This window comes from Propithecus coquereli, unplaced genomic scaffold (assembly GCF_000956105.1).
Source record: "Propithecus coquereli isolate 6110/MARCELLA unplaced genomic scaffold, Pcoq_1.0 Scaffold120, whole genome shotgun sequence".
In the NCBI taxonomy this organism is placed as follows: domain Eukaryota; kingdom Metazoa; phylum Chordata; class Mammalia; order Primates; family Indriidae; genus Propithecus; species Propithecus coquereli.
Window position 1 is genome coordinate 1,967,301 of NW_012136081.1, and position 17,409 is coordinate 1,984,709.

At 57.0% G+C, this 17,409-nt stretch overlaps 1 protein-coding gene across 5 annotated transcripts in view; it reads left to right on the forward strand.

Moving 5' to 3' along the window:
* The first annotated feature begins 1,622 nt into the window (after positions 1 to 1,622).
* NRXN2 (neurexin 2) overlaps positions 1,623 to 17,409 on the forward strand; it is a 107,887-nt gene continuing 92,100 nt past the window's right edge. For 3 of the 5 annotated variants that reach the window (XM_012665227.1, XM_012665245.1, XM_012665249.1), the window contains exon 1: positions 11,026 to 11,755. In XM_012665227.1, coding sequence (XP_012520681.1) covers positions 11,026 to 11,755 — 730 coding nt within the window. Of the gene's footprint in view, positions 1,834 to 10,775; positions 11,756 to 17,409 lie in introns of those variants that run through there. The other 2 variants (XM_012665222.1, XM_012665237.1) reach the window with 1 other exon arrangement.

Here is a 17,409-nt window from a genome sequence, read left to right on the forward strand (position 1 = left end):
CAGAGTGGGCCCTAAGTCTGGGACCTGGCTCAGGGATTGCCCTTCCTAACCCCTAGGAAACAGCCCTTCCTGGGTCCCTCTCACAGGCTGGGGAGGGAGGTTCCCTCTGGTGGTGGTCGTCCACAGTCATCCATTCAGTAATTGACCACTCTGTGCAAACTTCTTCAGGGGGGAGGATGACCCCTTGGGCAGGTCCCCTGTGTGCACCTGTTCCCTGGGCATATATTCATTTCCGAGTATGTAGGTACCTGTATGTACAAGTGTGTGTGTCTGTGTGTGTGTGTGTGTGTGTGTGTGTGTGTGTGTTCTTGGGCAAGTATGTGCTTCCTGTGGGTGTCTTACCATGGTGGGGCATTTCTGCAGGCGCCCCTGTGTGTCTCTTTGAGAATGCCTCCTGTTCACGGATAGGTATGCATGGCTCCGTGTCCCCATGTGCATGCATTAATGGTTGAATGTGCGTGTTCCTGCCTGTTGCCTCTGGCTAAGGAAGTGCCAGCTACCACCAGCTGTGCAGATCACAGACCCTGCAACAGAAATTAGGGTCCTGGAGTGAGCTGGCAGAATGGTCTGGTGTACACACACACACACACACACACACACACACACACACACACACACGCTGCCTGATTCAGAAGCCCAGTGTCCAACTTTGTGGTACACACAGTAGGTGCCAGGTCCACCTTTTATTGGCTGAGTGAAGAGGTGTCTCCCTCCCCCCCCACTCATCACATGCACAGTGATGCAGACGCCCCTACAGGGAAGACCTACACCCCAGTACCACACTAACTCTGAAACTCATAGGTTGGGGGAGGAGAGCAGAGAAGGGGGCTGCTGCCAGTTTCCCTCAGTGACCAGGCATGTGAAGCCGCAATCTCGCTCCCAAACCTACTCCCACCCCAGCCCAGGGCTCCACGCAGGACTGGGAAACCCCAAGCTCCTAGGTCTACCCTGACCCCTTCTCTCCCTATCCGCCCTACCTCTGTGCTTATCCCAGCAAAGCCCCTCCCTCCTCAGTTCTGGGGGTTCCAAGCTAGGGGGCCCCCAGGCGGTGGGAGGGGGGCCAGGCTACCGGGTGGAAAAAGCCCCCTGGCAGGCAGCTGTGGACCAGGTCCCGCTTCCCTAAGCTCCTCGCAGACCCGGTCCGCCCCAGGGCGTAGCCAGCAGAGGGCGCTGCGGCCCCGGCCCCGCGCCAGTCCTGCTCCCGCGGTGCCCCAAGTCCGGCTCCACAGCCTCTCCTTCGGCTCGTCCCAGCCCTGGGCGCTGCCACACAGATCCGTCGTCCGGAGGGTGGGTGCGGGACCCAAGGGCCCAACCCAAAGGGCGACGGGCTAGGGCGCCTGAGTTCCCGGAAAAGACCTTGAGGCTGGGTTGGTGGTCGGCCTGGTTGGTGGCCCGGGCGCCCGGGCTACGGACTGGAGAGGCGGCGGAGAGCGCGAGAGCCCCGGGGCCGGGACGCCCGGGTCCCGCGCGGGGGAGGGAGGTGGGCCTGTGGAGCCGCGGGACTGGCGGCTTCTGCGCCTTCCCATTGGCTGCGCCGCTCGTCCGTTAGCGCAGCGCGGTCCAATGCACACGCCTGGGGGGCGGGCCCTGGTGCTGATGCTGCCGTCAGTCGGTGTTGCAGGGATGCGGCGGCGGGAGCAGCCGCCCTGACTCGCGGAGCATCCTCCTCGGAGAGGCACCGCGGCGGGGCCGGCGGGCGGGCGGGGACGCGGCGGGGAGCGAGAGAGGCGCGAGGCGGCGGATACTGCTGTTCCTGGCTCTGCCACCCGCCGGAGACGCGGCGGCCCTCAGCTCTGATCCCCACCCTCCGGCTCCTGGCGCCCCCAGACCCAGGTACAGGAGGGGGGGCTGCGGCGGAGACAGGCGGGGGCTGGGAGCCGAATCGGGTGAGGGGAGCGGATCGGAGGGGGCGGGGGAGGCAGGAAGGATGAATGGGGGGCGCGGGCGCCGCGCTGAGAGGGCTAGCTGGGTGACAGCAAGGAGGGGAAGCCGCTGGTGGGGGGCTTTAGGGGTCGGAGGCTCTCTGTGGAAGGGGCACTGGCCCTGAGCTGGGGCGAAGGGAGGGGGTGGGAGGGGAGGGTCATTGGGGGAAGGGATGGGGAGGGAGGGAGGGGCGTTCAGAGGGCTAAAGGGGGTCCCTAGTCTGTGCTGGAAGCAGCGCTGGGCCAGAGGGGCTGTTGTGCTGTGGAGGGTCTAAAGGGGAGAAACCAGCGAGAACTGAGCTTCGTGGGAAGAGGAGGAGAGGGGGCCGGCGAGGAGAGAGGAGAGAAGTGGAGAGGGGAGGAGCAGGGCCAGGCCAAGGGCTTCCTTCTGGGGGCACCCACTGAGGACCAGGCTTTCCCGGGGATGGGAGCCAAGGGGAGAGGAGGTTACTGGGAGGGAGCAAAGGGGAAGGTGCCAGGGTGCTGAGGCAGAGATGGTCTGTGCTGGTGGAGAGATGAGGGTCTGAGGGAGAGGAGCGGAAGCTTGCGGGGGAAGGCTGGGGGTGATGAGAGAGGGAGACTGGGAAATCAGTAGGAGGGGGCTTGTGCTGGGGTGGGAATGCGCTGGGGGCGGCGACAAGGTTCTGGTCAGAGAGTGCTGCAGGGGGAGAGGGAGCTGCAGGGCCCTGGGCTTGCTCCCCCACCCCTAAAGAGAAGGGGACCATTTCTGATGTCCCAGCCCCCTCACCCAGCTGAAGCAGCAGTCTGCCCTGGGTTCTTTGGGCTGGGGTATGAGCCCTTGAAGGGCTCTTGGGGGCAAAATTGGCTTTGAGGGGCTGTTGTCTCCTTTATTCTCGCCCCACTCCTGAGTCCTGCGAGAGGGCATTTGGTGCCTCACTGGACCAGCAAGGGCTGGAAGGGGGTTGTTTCTTGGTGCCTGGAGGTGAAGGGGGAGGCTGTCCAGACCTGGAGTGATGGAATAAATCTTAGGGCTGAGTCGTGGGTCTCCAGTCCTTTTGACTACCTTGGGGGCTTCCATACACCCTCACTTTTGTATGTGTTGGGGGGACGGTGGGTGGGATTCTCTCATTCATTCCTGCCCCTCCTTCTAGTCTACCTTCCCAGGCTCTGGGCATTCCTTTTGGGGGAGGGTGGACTTTAGGGTTTCACATTCTCTGTCTTTTGCCAGAGAAGGAGAAAGAGAGAAGGGGGAAGGAAGGAAGAAAGAGAGGAGGGAGGTCTGCTGGTCTGTTAACTGTGAGGCCTTCCGTTTTGTGGGAGCTTCAGCCGCTCAGGTCCCTAATTCCTCCTGCTGCCAGGGATGGCTCCAGGGATGCTGGCATCCAAGGTGTGGCTGGATCTTTCTGGGGCAGGGGAGAAGGGTCTGGCTGGGGGTTCTTCGTTCCTGCTAGAGCAAGTGTTTTCAGACCCATCTAAGATCCACAGGGGTGGGCGGGACTGGCAGACAGGCCATGGCTGCTGGGGAGTTCTCTCCAGGAGCTTGGGCCTCCCCTGGCTTCTTGGCTGGGGCTGAGTCCTTATGACAAGTGACTCCCAAGAGGAGGGGGCTGGGTTCCGGAGGGGCTGGGCACCCGGCTTCCCTTCCTCACTCTCAGTCTCTACCCAGGCCTGGCTGCTCCCTCCCGCCTGCCCTTGTCAGTGACACAGACACCCTGACACTGATACACAGGCTCGGTGGCACCCACCCAGGCACACACCTACAGGAGCACACACACCTGCGTACACAATACACCTCCCAGCAGCATACCACCCACATTCCCCGCCACCTCGATGCCTGCCTCAGAGACCTCCCCCACACACCCTGCTGTCATGTACACGACACGCACAAGGCCCTTACATGCCCCCAGAGCCCCCAGCACAGCACTGCCAGCCCTTACCCTCAGACACACACAGCCCCATCCAACCACTCACCTCTGCAGGCTCCCAGCCATGTCAGGCACACCTGTGCTCCTGCTACACATGCCTTCACTCCCTGGGACAGACCCTCCCCTGCTAGACGCACCATCACTCCCAGGTATACACACCCACACATGCACACCCTCCCAGACACACCAGCCCCCTGCCCCCCAATAAGCACATGATTAAGTGCCACCTGCTTGTCTGGGTCCTAAGCACTTTGCCCAGGCCTTTGTATGTGTTCACGTGTGTGTGCACACAGGTGCACACATGCATGCGAACATACCCTTTATGTCTGGGCTCACCCCCTAAGTCTCTCTCCCCCTTTCACTCTCCCTGTTACTCTTTCTCTTATCTTTGTACCCTCAGAAAGCCCTCAAGCCCTAGGCTCTGCCACCCGTCCTGACCACGACCGCCACCCCTCCCAGTGGAGCCTAGCACTCAGCCACGCCTGCCCTCCCTCTGAACCTCCCCACCCCCCATTTCTCAGAGCCCCGCCCCCAGCATTAATCCTCACACGCAGGCCCCTACACCTGCCTTTGCACTGGAGACACACCGTCCATTCATTCACAGCTCCCGGGCCCAGCCCCCATGGGGATGCCCCGATTGTGTGTCCTCACGCGCCACCCACCCTGTTGCTCCATCTGTCGGAGCAGCTCTCCCACCCCGGCCCCTTCCACACCGACAGGCCTGTGGGCTTTCCCAGACTCATTCAACAAATGGTCCGGCGCACACCTTCCAGTGTGTGCATGGCACCTGTTGTCGTTTACAAGGCTGTTTAGCACAGCGGGGTGAGGGGGCGGCTGCATGGACCCAGCTCTACTCCTCAGCGAGCCTCAGTTTCCTCACCTGTAAAATGGGATCCTCACACCTACCTCACAGGGATGTTATGTAGAGTAGATGAGATGATTATGATGGCAACAACAATAGTAACAACCGTATTTGTTGTTTACCTACTGTGTGCCTGGCTCCGTGCTAAGCGCTCTGTCACCTTTTCTTCATTGGATGTATTTCTCAGGCACACGGAAGGCCCCCAGTAAACGGCAGCTATTTTTGTTATCATTATCATAACCTTCCCTGCACACACACACCTGTCATGGTACCTTTCAGAACATTCCAGGCACCTTGTGCTTACTCACAAGGCCGCCCCTGGAAACCATCTGTCCCCTCTGCATCACTGGGCCACACCCGCCCAGGTTGATGTACCCAGCTGTGCAAAACATAGGGACACTTGGAGCTCATCTCTCCCACCGCCTACCCCCATGGTCCCACATGCTCTGGCCCCCACCCCACCGAGTCACCCCATTGTACCTCCGCCCCGGCCCATCCATTTCCCCAGCCCCACACGCATGGCAGCATTCATCATTCTCATCCTGCACACCTCGAGCTGCCACCCCTTGTGCCCAGCCCTCTTCGCACTTCTCTCCATGTGCCCAGAGACCTGCTCAGGGGACCCACAGACATGCCCACTCACTCCCAGCCCACCTGTCTTTGGACCTATTCACTTGTTCTTCTACCTTCTCAGGCAGAGTGGAGGGCACGAGGGCTGGGAGTTAGACAGAACCAAATCTGAGTCCCAGCCCTGCCACCTATGAGCTGTGTGACCTGGGGTGGGCCCCTTCTCCCCTCTGCATGTCAGTTTCCTCATGTGTAAGAAGGGAAATGATAATACCTGCTTTGCTTACTTCCCTTGCCAGGTGCTGGTGGGAATCAAAGGAAACACTATACACATGTAGTTTTGCAAACTGTAAAAGGCTGAGGAGTCTTAAAATCATCATTAGTACGGCACACACTTTTTCACATTTTATGCTAGGCACTGTACTAAGCGCTTTACATATATTAATTCTAATTTTCACAATGCTATTATTATCTCTATTTTATACATGAAAAAACTGAAGTACAGAGAGGCTAAGTAACTTGCCAAAGGTCACACAGCTAGACAAGGGTAGAGCTGGTATTTGAACCCAGGCTCCAGAACCAGTGCCTCTAACCACTGCACTAACTTTTGTTTGCCCACTGCTGAGGTTGTGGCTGGGTGTGTACCTGCTGGGGGTCTTCCCTTGTCTCTGCCAGGTCATCAGGGCTCACAGGAAGGGGCAGGAAGGCAAGGCAGGAAAACTATGCAGTCTGCTAATCCTGCCTGGTGTTTTAAGGGGAGAGGAGACTTTCCAAAAAACATTCTGCACCTGAAAGGGACCTGATGGGTCAAGCAGTCTGATGTCCCCCTCCCATATGATTCAAGAGCCCCCTCCTGAGTATCTCTGAGCAGTAGTCATCCTGCTTCAGCTCGCACACCTCCACAGACGGGGAACTCACCACCCCCTGAGGCAGCCTACTCCACTGTTGGAGGCTTTGGCTTGCTGGCAAGTTTCTCTTTAGCATGAGCCAAAATCTCCCCCCCATAACACGCACTTCTCCCACCTGTCCACGTGCTGCCTTCTGGGGCCACCAGAATGTGTGTAAACCCAGCTCTTCCTCCCTGGCGCCTGGGGGAGGCCCCTGCTGTCTCACTCCCAGCTGGCATGAGAGGATGCTGGCGTGAGGAGAGGAGAGCCAGAGGGAGGCTGGCACTCCCATGGCTGGAGGTGTGCGTGTGTGTTTGTGTTGGCATGGCCAGAGAGGGGGCTGTGCGGATGCTGGGGGAGGGCCCCTGGCCAAGGGCTCTGCCAGGGGAGGCGCAGACTTCCTCACCCCAGAATTTACACCATTCTCTCACTTTTTACTGGTGGAGTCGGGGCTGAGGACTTTGGTCAGGCAGGAAGGCCCAGGTTTGGATCAGCGGGTACAGTGGGAAGCATCTAGAATGGAAGGCCAGTGACTTTGGTTCTAGTCTTGCTTTTCTGTGTGATCCCGGCTCAGTCACTGCCCCTCTCTGGGATTCAGTTTCCATCTCAGGAAAAAGTGAGAGAGATGAACTCCATGAGCTCTGAGGCCTCTTTCTCTCAGCTCCAGGGTGGGCTCAGAGTCTGGGCGCCTGTAGAGGGTAGTGTCCCCTGTGAAGGCCAGCTCAGAGGAGGGTGGGCTCTGAGCCCCAGACACTGCCCTGTGGCCTGAGGACAGTACGAGGTAGAAGAAAGGCCATAGACTTTGCAGCCAGCAGACCCACACCCGCACTGTGACATCAGGCAAGTGAACATGTCGTTCTAAGCTCAGTTTCCTCCTCTGAAAGCCTGAGTGACAAAAGTACCTCCTAGAACCTGGAGGATTAAATAAGACAGTGCACATGGGGGTCACGCCTCATGCAGAATTTGGAGCCCAAAAGTTGCAGCCCAGAGGCTACAGTGGCCCTTCCCTGGCTGTGGGAGGATGAGGAGGAGGCTGTCTGGCTTAGGAGGACCCAGCAAGAGTTAGTGGGAGAGAGTAGAGTCCGGGAGAGAGTGGGCAGGGGTCCTGAGGGCAGCCTAGTCACCCCAAGCCCCACCCCCTCCAGCTTTGGTCACCAGTGGCCTGAGGCTGCAGGGTCCATCTGTGGGCAAAGGACACTAGGGAGCTGACTGGGTGCAGAATCCTGGGATTACTGGGGAGGTCAGCTCCCTAGAGCTGTGGTGGCCCCAGGCCAGCAGTGTGCACTGCATGGGGATGCCAGTGAGCATGCAGGGTACGCCGGGGCTGCTTTGGCCAATGTCCCTGCACTGGCAGTGGGCACTGGAGAAGAAGAGTAGGTCTTGGAGGACAGTGCCTAAACGCTGTGGGTGCAGGGGGACTTCCACTGCACCGCATGAGCCCAGGGGAGGGGCCATTTCCTTGCACAACTCCAGGGGGCACAGTTTACTTGATGTAGTTGTGGGAGGCAATGGGCCAGGCCCCTGGGGAGGAGAGCTCTGGAGATAAGGGCTGCTGCTGAGGCCAGAGAGTGGAGTACTGGGGGCCGAGGGAGGATAGGGCACCCTAGGTCAGCAGGGACACCCTGTATCCTGGGAGAAGGGTGGCTTGGAGGCTAGGTCAGCAGGAGCCTGGCCTGGGGTGGGGAGGCTGGAGGAAGGGAAAGAGCAGCACGTTTCCCGGGCATGGGGTGGGGGGTGGGGTGGAAAGGACCCAGGTGTCTGCTCAGCTCACACTCCTCTTGGGGATATCTCTGCCTCAGAAGCCTGAAGCTGCCCCAAGGTCTCTAGGTCCCCAGGGAGAGGACTCAGGGAGGGCTGGGGTGTCCTCCTGGTCAGCCCTGCAGCCCCTGCGCCCCCGGCACTGAGCCAGGCCAGCCTGCGCTGCAGAGCTGCGGGCTGTGGGGAGAATGAGTAATGAGCCTTGAGGGGCTGCAGGCTCAGACCCTACCCTCACCCCTCCCTGGAGGCGCCCGCATAAGCCCAGCCTCTGCCCCACAGCCGCTGGCAGACACATGCCTCCCTCCTCACACAGAACACGGTCACCTCCTCCTGGATTCTTACTTGCTTCGCAACAACCCCCCCCCAACCAGGTAACATTCCCTCTGGCTTTTAGGACCCAGGACCTGCCTCCCAGGCTCTGTCTGCCTCCCCACCATCCCTCGCTGTCCTCCTCCAACTCCCTGAACGGAGGGCGACCCTTCCCTGGGCTCTTCCTCAAGAACCGCTCTGCGACTTCCCTAGAGGGCGGGGGATGTGAGCATGGCAGCGGAACTGCGTTGGGAGTGGGGCAGGGGATAGAAATCCCCCCTCTCCCAGGCTTGGGGGTGAGTGGACAGCAGCACGGAATCCTATTCCTTCCGCCAGCGGAAATCGATAGCTAATTAATTCCCTCCCCAAAATAGTGTCCGGAGGTGGGGGTGGGGGCTGGGAGAAAGGCAGACAGAGGCTAGGCTAGGCCAGACTGAGACCCAGACCCCAGCAGGGAGGGAGGAGGATGGTCACTTCTGGCCACAGGGCTGTGCCTCTGCTGGGGTCTCTAGCTACTCCTTCTGGAAAAGTGGGGGCGCTTTGGCCTTTCCCTCCCCGACGATTGAGGGACCCCCTCCTATGCCCAGGACTGGGGTGGGTGTGTGTGTGTGTGGGGTGAGGGCGTCAATCAGGCTGGGAGCAGGTGCTGCATTTAATTTGATTGGCTAATTAGCCCGCGCATGTTAATTATCTCCATTACCCAATGAGGAGAGGCAGTGGCAAAGCTATATATAACCTCAACAGTGTTTGTAGCTAGTGGGGGCTGCTTGCCTAGATCTCCTCCCCTCTGCCTGGGAAGGGGCAGCCCTTGGAAAGGCACTGGGGCAGGACACTTGGGTCCCTCCCGGAGCCTGCAGGATTGGGAGGGCAGCTGTCAGAAGGAGCTGGGTGGACGGACCTGAGGGCTGGGCTCTTTTGGTCTCTTGGACATGGCTCCCCACACACTCCCTATGGCTTTCTGAGGCCCTCTCTGTCCCATTTGCCTTCTGTATATGTGCCACTCTCTGCTCACCCCCTCATTATGGTTTTTAGGGGGGCCCCAACTTCCTCCCCCATAGCTCTTTGGCTCCTCACTGCACCCCTGCAACCTTCCCCTCCCCAAGTCAGCCCTCACCTCTTCTTTTGGCTCTCACCTCTGAGCTACACCTGTAGCTATCCTGTCCTTGCTTCTTTCCTGGGGATGTTGGAGAGGAACAGACTTGGATCTGAGTCCCAGTTCCCCGCTGATTGGCCGTGTGACCTTGGGAAAGTCCCAGACTTCTTATGTGAGTTTCCCTGGTGGTTAATGGGAATAATGGGACTTCTCTGAATGATTAAGTAGAATGACATTTGTAAAAATGCCCAGCATCCAGGGCCTTGACAAATGCTGTTTGAATTGGGAATTTAATTTTCTCTATCTTCTTTTTCTTTTCTGCCCACCAGGCCACCTTCCTCCTCTATCACTCTTCCATCTCTGTCACTTTTCATGAGCTTCCTCTCTCCTTCCTCTTTCTCTCTCCCCCCTTCAATCTTTCCTTGTCTCTTCCTAAACTCTGGCCCCTCCCTGCTTCTCTCTCAGGCTTCTCCCCACCTCCTTCCCTCCCTCCCTCCCCAAAATAAAATCAATGCAATATTCAGGAGGGTTGTTGGATATAAATAATTACGACTCAGAGTTTAACGAGATGCAAATTCCCCTCCCTGGTGTGGGGTATAAATTGCTCTCTGACAGCCCGTTACAAGGGTAATCATTTCAGAAAGGCAATTTTATGCAAATGAGCCTGCCTGCCTCCTGGTGGCTCCCCCAGTCCTGGGTGGGGGTGGCAGGAGGAACTGAAGGGTGAAGAGAATCTGGGTAGTAGGGCCAGTCCTGAGGCTGAGGACCACGAGTTGGTGGTTGAGGGTGACAGACATTTAGCTTTGGGAAGGACCTGGGCTGGTGAGCGGAAAGGTTGGGGCCTGGGAAGGGGTGAGTATGGGTTGGAGGGAGTTGGAGACACACAATCAGATGCCTGTGTCCTTGCACAGATGGAGAGGGCTTGGGGCCTAGATACCTGGGTCTTGGCCAGTTTCTCTCCCTTGCCCCCTTCCCCGCCTGGTTACCCTGTGATACCATTGATGAATTGGCATTTAATTAATCGCAATGAATTATTTAGCAACTTCATTATCCAGCATCAAGAACTGATAAAAGAGAACAGCCGTGGCTGGAGGTGGGAGCCAGGCACAGAGGTTGGGCAGCTCGGAGAAGGAGCTGGGGTCACCAGCTGGAGAAGAGTTTCTAGGCCAAGCCCCAGGAGCTGGCCTTGGTCCTGACACCTGGGTCCTTTGAGAGGGTGAGGGTGAGGACACTTGGGTTGTTGGCTCCTATTGGACTCTAACGTGTCACCTCCCCACCTGTCCACCTCTGAAACCAATAATGCCCCCCGTGAGTGTCATCTCTTCCCAAGTGTTGGGCCCCCAGTACTACATCCATGGTGGTGTCTCTTGCCTTAGGACCCTCTCCAGGTCAGGGGCAGCTCCTCAAGTCCAAAAGGGAAACAAAAGGGACACCTAGGGGCCCCCCTCCTCCAAGCCCCTCATTAACCGTTTCCTCTCTGTTTCCCCGCAGGCATCCCTCCCCCATCTTCCATCCGAGCCCGCAGCGGGGGAGGGGCGCCGCCGCCGCCGCCGCCGCCCAAGGAAAGCCCGCACGTGGGCCTCTGCGCGCCTTGCCCCGGGGCCAGGCCCATGGCACTGTGAGCCAGCGAGGTAGCCCCGCTCGGCGCGGGGGGCGCCCGGCCCCCTCCCCGCCCCATGCGCCCGCGGCTCTGAAGCCTGAGCGGGGCCGGGGGCCGGGCGGGGCTGGGGCCGCCGGAGGCATGGCGCCCGGGAGTCGGTGGCGACCGCCACCGCCGCTGCTGCTGCTGTTGCTGCTGCTGGCGCTGGTGGCGGGCGCGGACGGCCTGGAGTTCGGTGGCGGCCCCGGGCAGTGGGCTCGCTACGCGCGCTGGGCTGGCGCGGCGAGCAGCGGCGAGCTCAGCTTCAGCCTGCGCACCAACGCCACGCGCGCGCTGCTGCTCTACCTGGACGACGGCGGAGACTGCGACTTCCTGGAGCTGCTGCTGGTGGACGGGCGCCTGCGGCTGCGCTTCACGCTCTCGTGCGCCGAGCCGGCCACGCTGCAACTGGACACGCCGGTGGCCGACGACCGCTGGCACATGGTGCTGCTGACCCGCGACGCGCGCCGCACGGCGCTGGCGGTGGACGGCGAGGCCCGCGCCGCCGAGGTGCGGTCCAAGCGGCGCGAGATGCAGGTGGCCAGCGACCTGTTCGTGGGCGGCATCCCGCCCGACGTGCGCCTCTCGGCGCTCACGCTCAGCACAGTCAAGTACGAACCGCCCTTCCGCGGCCTCCTGGCCAACCTGAAGCTGGGCGAGCGGCCCCCCGCGCTGCTGGGCAGCCAGGGCCTGCGCGGCGCCGCCGCCGACCCGCTGTGCGCGCCCGCGCGCAATCCCTGCGCCAACGGCGGCCTCTGCACCGTGCTGGCCCCCGGCGAGGTGGGCTGCGACTGCAGCCACACGGGCTTCGGCGGCAAGTTCTGCAGCGAAGGTGAGCCCCGGGGCGCTGCCGGGAGTGAGGGGCGGGCCCTGTGGGGCGCCCGAGACCCGCAGGCTCGGGTGCGAGGGCGTGCGAGAGCGCGTGCGGCACGCGAGGGTTGCGGGGACGTGTCCCCGTGAGGGGCGCGCGAGGACGCGTGTCTGGGTGAGGGAGAGAGGCGCGAGGTTAACCAGCGGGCGGGGCCAATGTGGGCGTGGCCAGCGTGAGTCCTGTGGCGCCCCCTGGGTAACCTGTGTCATCAGGTTCTGAAGGGGCTGGCGAGGTCCTGTGGGGCGCTGGGGCAGGGACTGTGAGGCGCCAGTGATGGCTTGTGGGTGGGGTCTGTGTAGGCGGGGACTATCAGAGGTAGTAGGTGGGGTCTTGTGGGCGGAGACTGTGGGGCCCCTGAAGGACAGTGGGTGGGTCCTGTGCGGGGGGCGGGGCCTTGTGCGGGGCCGTGAAGGATTGAGAGTGGGACCTGCGTGGGCGAACCCTGTGGGCGGGGCAGATGGGGCGGGGCCTATGGGAGACAGTGGGTGGGACCTTACGGCGGGGCCAGTGTGAGCCCGAGAAGGCTTGGGGCGGGTCTGTGTGGGCGGGACCTGTGAGGACCAGTCTGTGAGGGGCCGCGGGCGCGGCTGTGAGGGGCCGGGCGTGGTCCACCGTGGGCCGCAGTCTGTTACGGTCCGAGGGCGAAGGACTGGAGGTGCAGCCTGTGAGGCCTGGGCAGGACGGGGGATGAGGGCCGAGGCGTGAGGGTGGCGCCGTGGGGAGAAGGGCGCGACGACAAGGCCAGGGCAGGTGAGGGAGCGCGGGGATTGGGAGGCTGTGGCTGCACCCCCGCCAGGAAGGTGGAACCAGATGTTTCTTTCTTACTACAGAATCGGTCTAGCCCCTCTGAGGGTAAACGATGAAATGAGGGAGAGGGTGGCCGAGGCTTCTCAGGCTTGTGACTGGGAGTTGACAGTTTTGGTGAGGGGCAAAGATGGCTGGTAGTGAGAGACTGAGAGTGGAGGCTTCTGTTTTAGACATCGGAGCCCTGGAGAGCTGGGGTTTGGGTGGAGATTCCTGGGCAGGACGGGGCTTGTTAAGGCTCTGGAATATGGAATTGAACTTGGGATAGGGACTTGAAAAGGACGCTTATGGGAGGGAGGGAGGGGCTCTGCCGGCACCCTGGCTGCCAGAGGCCTGGTGTCTGGTGGAGATGGGTGAAGTGAGGGGGCCAAGTCATTGGGTTGGGACAGGCCTGGGGTTGGTCTGTGGTTTGAGTGGGGATGAGGGAAGGAGGGATTTAAGGAACCTCTTTCATTTGTGTCTGGCTGGGCAGTGGGGAAGAAGTTCCCCATCTGTTTGGGGGCAGGGCATGTGCCTCTCCTTCATCCCTTGTCCCTGGCAGCTGTTTGTCCAGCAGGTATGTGCAGTCAGACCTGCTTTCCTCTCCCCCAGTACTTCTAGAAGTTGTGGGCCACTCAGCGGTTATGTGTGTGTGTGTCTGCCCTCTGAGAGGCAGAGCCTTTTGGGGAGTGTGTGCATGTGCACCTGTGTGCCCACAAACCGGTGTGGCCCTGGGACTGCTTTGGGAGTGGGTGTCCCTGTGGCCGTGTGCTTGTGGACAGCCATGGGAGGAGCCGAGTCTGCAGGTTTGGCTCTGGGTATGGGAAGCCTGTACTTTGGATGGTAGTTTGATTGTGTATCTGCAGTTGTGGTAGATGAACACGTAAGGAAGGTTTGAGGATTGTTTTTGTGGGGTTATTTGGACAAGGTTGTGGGCTATGTCTTCAGGAACTGTGTGTATTAAGTTAATCTGACACCTTCTCACCTTTTCTCCAAGGAGTTCAGGTGTTCTCAAAACTGTGAAATTGTGTGTTTGTGTTTGTTTGCTGCATGCAGGGGCCTGAGAGTCTGGCAATGTGTATTTTTATGTGTGAATGGGGCTGTTTGAACAGTAGTGTTTACAGATAGGAGCTAGTGCTTACTAGAGTGAGTACTACCCACATGTGTAGGTGTGTACTCATGAATAGGTACCCATGTGCACGTGATTTAACGTGAGACCTCAGTAAGACACCCAGAATCTATGCAGAATCTTTCTTTCCAGGAACTTGATTCTCTGGTTCCTATGACCCCTCCCCCATAAGCTTTCCTAAGAAAACAGGATGAGCCACCACTCTAATTTGATGGAGGGGAAGTTTGAGCTACAGAGAGGTTACAATACCTCGTCCATGGTTTCACTGTGGCTGAATTTGGCCTGGGTGTATGAAAAATGCAGCCGGAGGCACCCTGGTCAACCAGAGCCCTTGAATCTATTCCCTGAAAGGACTCCAGTGAGCCAGACAAGGTGCATGCTTCTGAATATGGGTTGTGTGTTGCATGTCTAAGACATGCTGGGGTACATGTGTGTGAGAGGGATGGATGTGTGTATGATACGGGTATGCTGGGTTGGTATTGGATGAATGTGTCAGCTGTGTTGGAGCTGTGAGAGACGGCAGTGTATGTACATCTGACCCATTGTGTGTGTGTGTGTGTGTGTGTGTGTGTGTGTGTGTGTATGAGATTCATGTAGGAAAAGGGAAAGTGAGATATGAGGTGATTGTCAGACTGGTAGGGTCAGGTTGCCTGTGTGTGTGTGTGTGGTGTGTATGTGTGATATCTATTGAGAGAGCAATGCTGAAGGGTTGTGTCTTTATTCATTTCTGTATTCCTTGCACCTAATCTAGTACCAGGCACTTAGCGGGTGTTTCATAAAGGATCTGTGGAATGAATGAAGAGATATTAATAAGTATTTGAGGGACGGGGTAAGGTTGTATGTGTATATGAAAATATGCATCGTGTATTTTCAGATATATGTTGTAGGTGGGCATGGGGGTTGTAGACACTGATTGTACCTGGAGATGACAGGCCCATCAACAACCCTGCTGATTCCCTTCCTTTCTCTCCCTGCTCTGCAACCTCATTCCTTCTTATATTTGTTCTTTATTTCCTAGGCAGCTTTGGTAATATCCTGTGCTCATTACACTTCTTCTAGTACTTTCTCATCCAGCCAAGGGGGAAAGGCATAGGCTCCCACTATTGGGTATTGGGGTGAGTGGAAGAAGACTTCAAGGGGAGCAGGACTGGCTCCTGATCTCTGAGACAGTTCTCAGTGCCAGAGTCCCCAAGCTTCCCTGGAAGTTACAGTCACTTTATTACTATCTGCTTTGAGTGGTTCCCAATTCTTTCTGAGATTGAGGACATTTTTAAAAGTCAGTAATTCACAGCACCCCTTCCAAAGTAGTTATTAATTTTATACCTGTTTATTGTGAACATAAATGACTCAAAGCTGTGAATTCAGAAAAGCTTTTAGACGACTTTGATGTTATATTTGCCATTGTAATAAAATATACATTAGAAAAATGGTTTTAGCTTTATATGCAAGGCGTTCCAATCTGCCTTCAGATGTTTGGCGTGCATGCGGATTTGCGGATCCTTTGGAATCGCCCCTGCTTTCCCAGGGTCTGGGCTTACCCATTGACTGAGAATCTCCATGCTGGGAGATTTGCTTTCTTTCTCTTGGGGGTCTGGCCACACGTAACTGAAGATGGAGCTAAGTGTGAGCGGCTGAGAGTCTGTGTGCCCTTGCTGATTATATGCCCAAACTGGGATAGAGTAGACCAGGATTTTGCAGTGATTTGCATGTCAGTGCTTCCTCATGTCAACCAAGTGTGTGGAGAAGGGGCTGAAAAGTGATCAAGAAGAAGGGATGTGCAGGTGTGTGTGGGAGACCTCGCATGGAATGGTGGCCCAAATATTTAGGACAGAGTGTCAGGTGTGTACCTTGCTCAGGAGATAAATAGGAAACTAGTGGTAATACGTGTGCTTGCAGGGAGGTACATACACATGTCTTGTGTGGATTTTGTAATTTTGTTAGTGATATAATTCAGCAGGTAGTTATCAAGGGCTCCTTTGGGATAGGTTGTGTGTTGGGCACTGCAAGGGAGTCAGATGAATAAGATGGATTCTCTGCTCTGGGAGGTGATTGTTAGATTGAGGAAGCAGATAAAAAAGCCATCCAGCTTGTGGTTAAGAGTGCACATTCTGTATCCAGACTGCCTGGGCAGTGACCTTCGACCTAAGCTCTCTCTGACCTGGTTTCCTTATCCGTAAATGGTGATGATAATAGCACCTACATTATAGAGTTGTGAAAATTTGATTAGCTAATTCATATAAAGTGCTTACAACAGTGCCTGGCAGATAGAAAATGCTCAATAAATAATAGCGAAAAAACAATGCAATGGAGTGTGGTAGATGCCTAGAGATGCATTGAGTCAGTGTAGCTTAGTGATTAAGCCACACACTCCTGTGGCTCACATCTGGATTTATATCTGTCTTCTCTACTCACTAGGCCTGTGATATCAGGTGAGTACTTAACCTTGAGACTCATTTTTTCTTATCTGTAAAATGAGGATAAGCCCACTTATCTCATAGGTTTGATGTGAGAATTAAATGAGTGTCTGGTACATAATTAATGATGAGTAAATGGTAGTTATTATCACAAAGTGCTATTGGGGTTTCAAGGAAGGGGAGAGTTTACAAGTTGGGGGGATTGGTAATAGGTTTATGCTGTTTATGATTGGCCTTAAACATTGATTAATAAGCTTGGTTTTGGGGAGGTCATTCCAAGCAAAGGAACTGATATGAACAAAGGTGTGGAAGGGCGGAAATGTATTAATACATCATATCTGTACAGGGACACCAAGGAGTATAGGGAAAATAGTGGAATCTAAGCAGGAGAAGCAGGTTCAGGCCAGGTCTTGGAGATCTGCCTTAAATCATTTAACTCACATTTATTGGATGCTGACTGGGTGCAGCGCATTGGCAAATGGAGTCACAAAAGAATTTTGAGGCCGGGTGCGGTGGCTCACACCTGTAGTCCCAGCACTCTGGGAGGCCGAGGCGGGTGGATCGCTCAAGGTCAGGAGTTCGAGACCAGCCTGAGCAAGAGCGAGACCCCATCTCTACTAAAAAATAGAAAGAAACAATCCGGACAACTAAAAATATATATATAGAAAAAATTAGCCGGGCATGGTGGCGCATGCCTGTAGTCTCAGCTACTCTGGAGCCTGAGGCAGGAGGATCGCTTGAGCCCAGGAGTTTGAGATTGCTGTGAGCTAGGCTGATGCCACAGCACTCACTCTAGCCCAGGCAACAAAGCAAGACTCTGTCTCCAAAAAAAAAAAGAATTTTGAGCAGGTAAGTGGATAACATAAGAACTGTATTTAGGAAGCTGGCAGTGAAGTGTAGAGGGATTATAGATGGCAGAGTTATGTGGCAGAGAAATCAGTTGGAAGATAGTTCAGAAGCAATATGGAGGCCCTGAACCCTGGTTGTCTTGGGGAATGGCAAGGAAGGCTGATGGCAGTCACAGTGGCAGTGATTGAGGGTGTGGAGTGGAAGGAGAGGAGTCGGTTTCAAGTTTGCATGGTTGGAAGGATGGTGGAAGCTGAGAGGAAAGGGGGATGTCAGGAAGGGGAGCAGGTTTGGGACAATAGATCACACACGTGTTCAATTGTGGTGCCCCTTGGTGTTCCAGGCTGTTGGAAATGTGAGACCAGAGCTTTGTGTTGAACGTGGGGCAGGAGACTGGGCCCTGGGAGCCATGTGTGTGGAGAGACAGTATCGAAAGCTCTGGG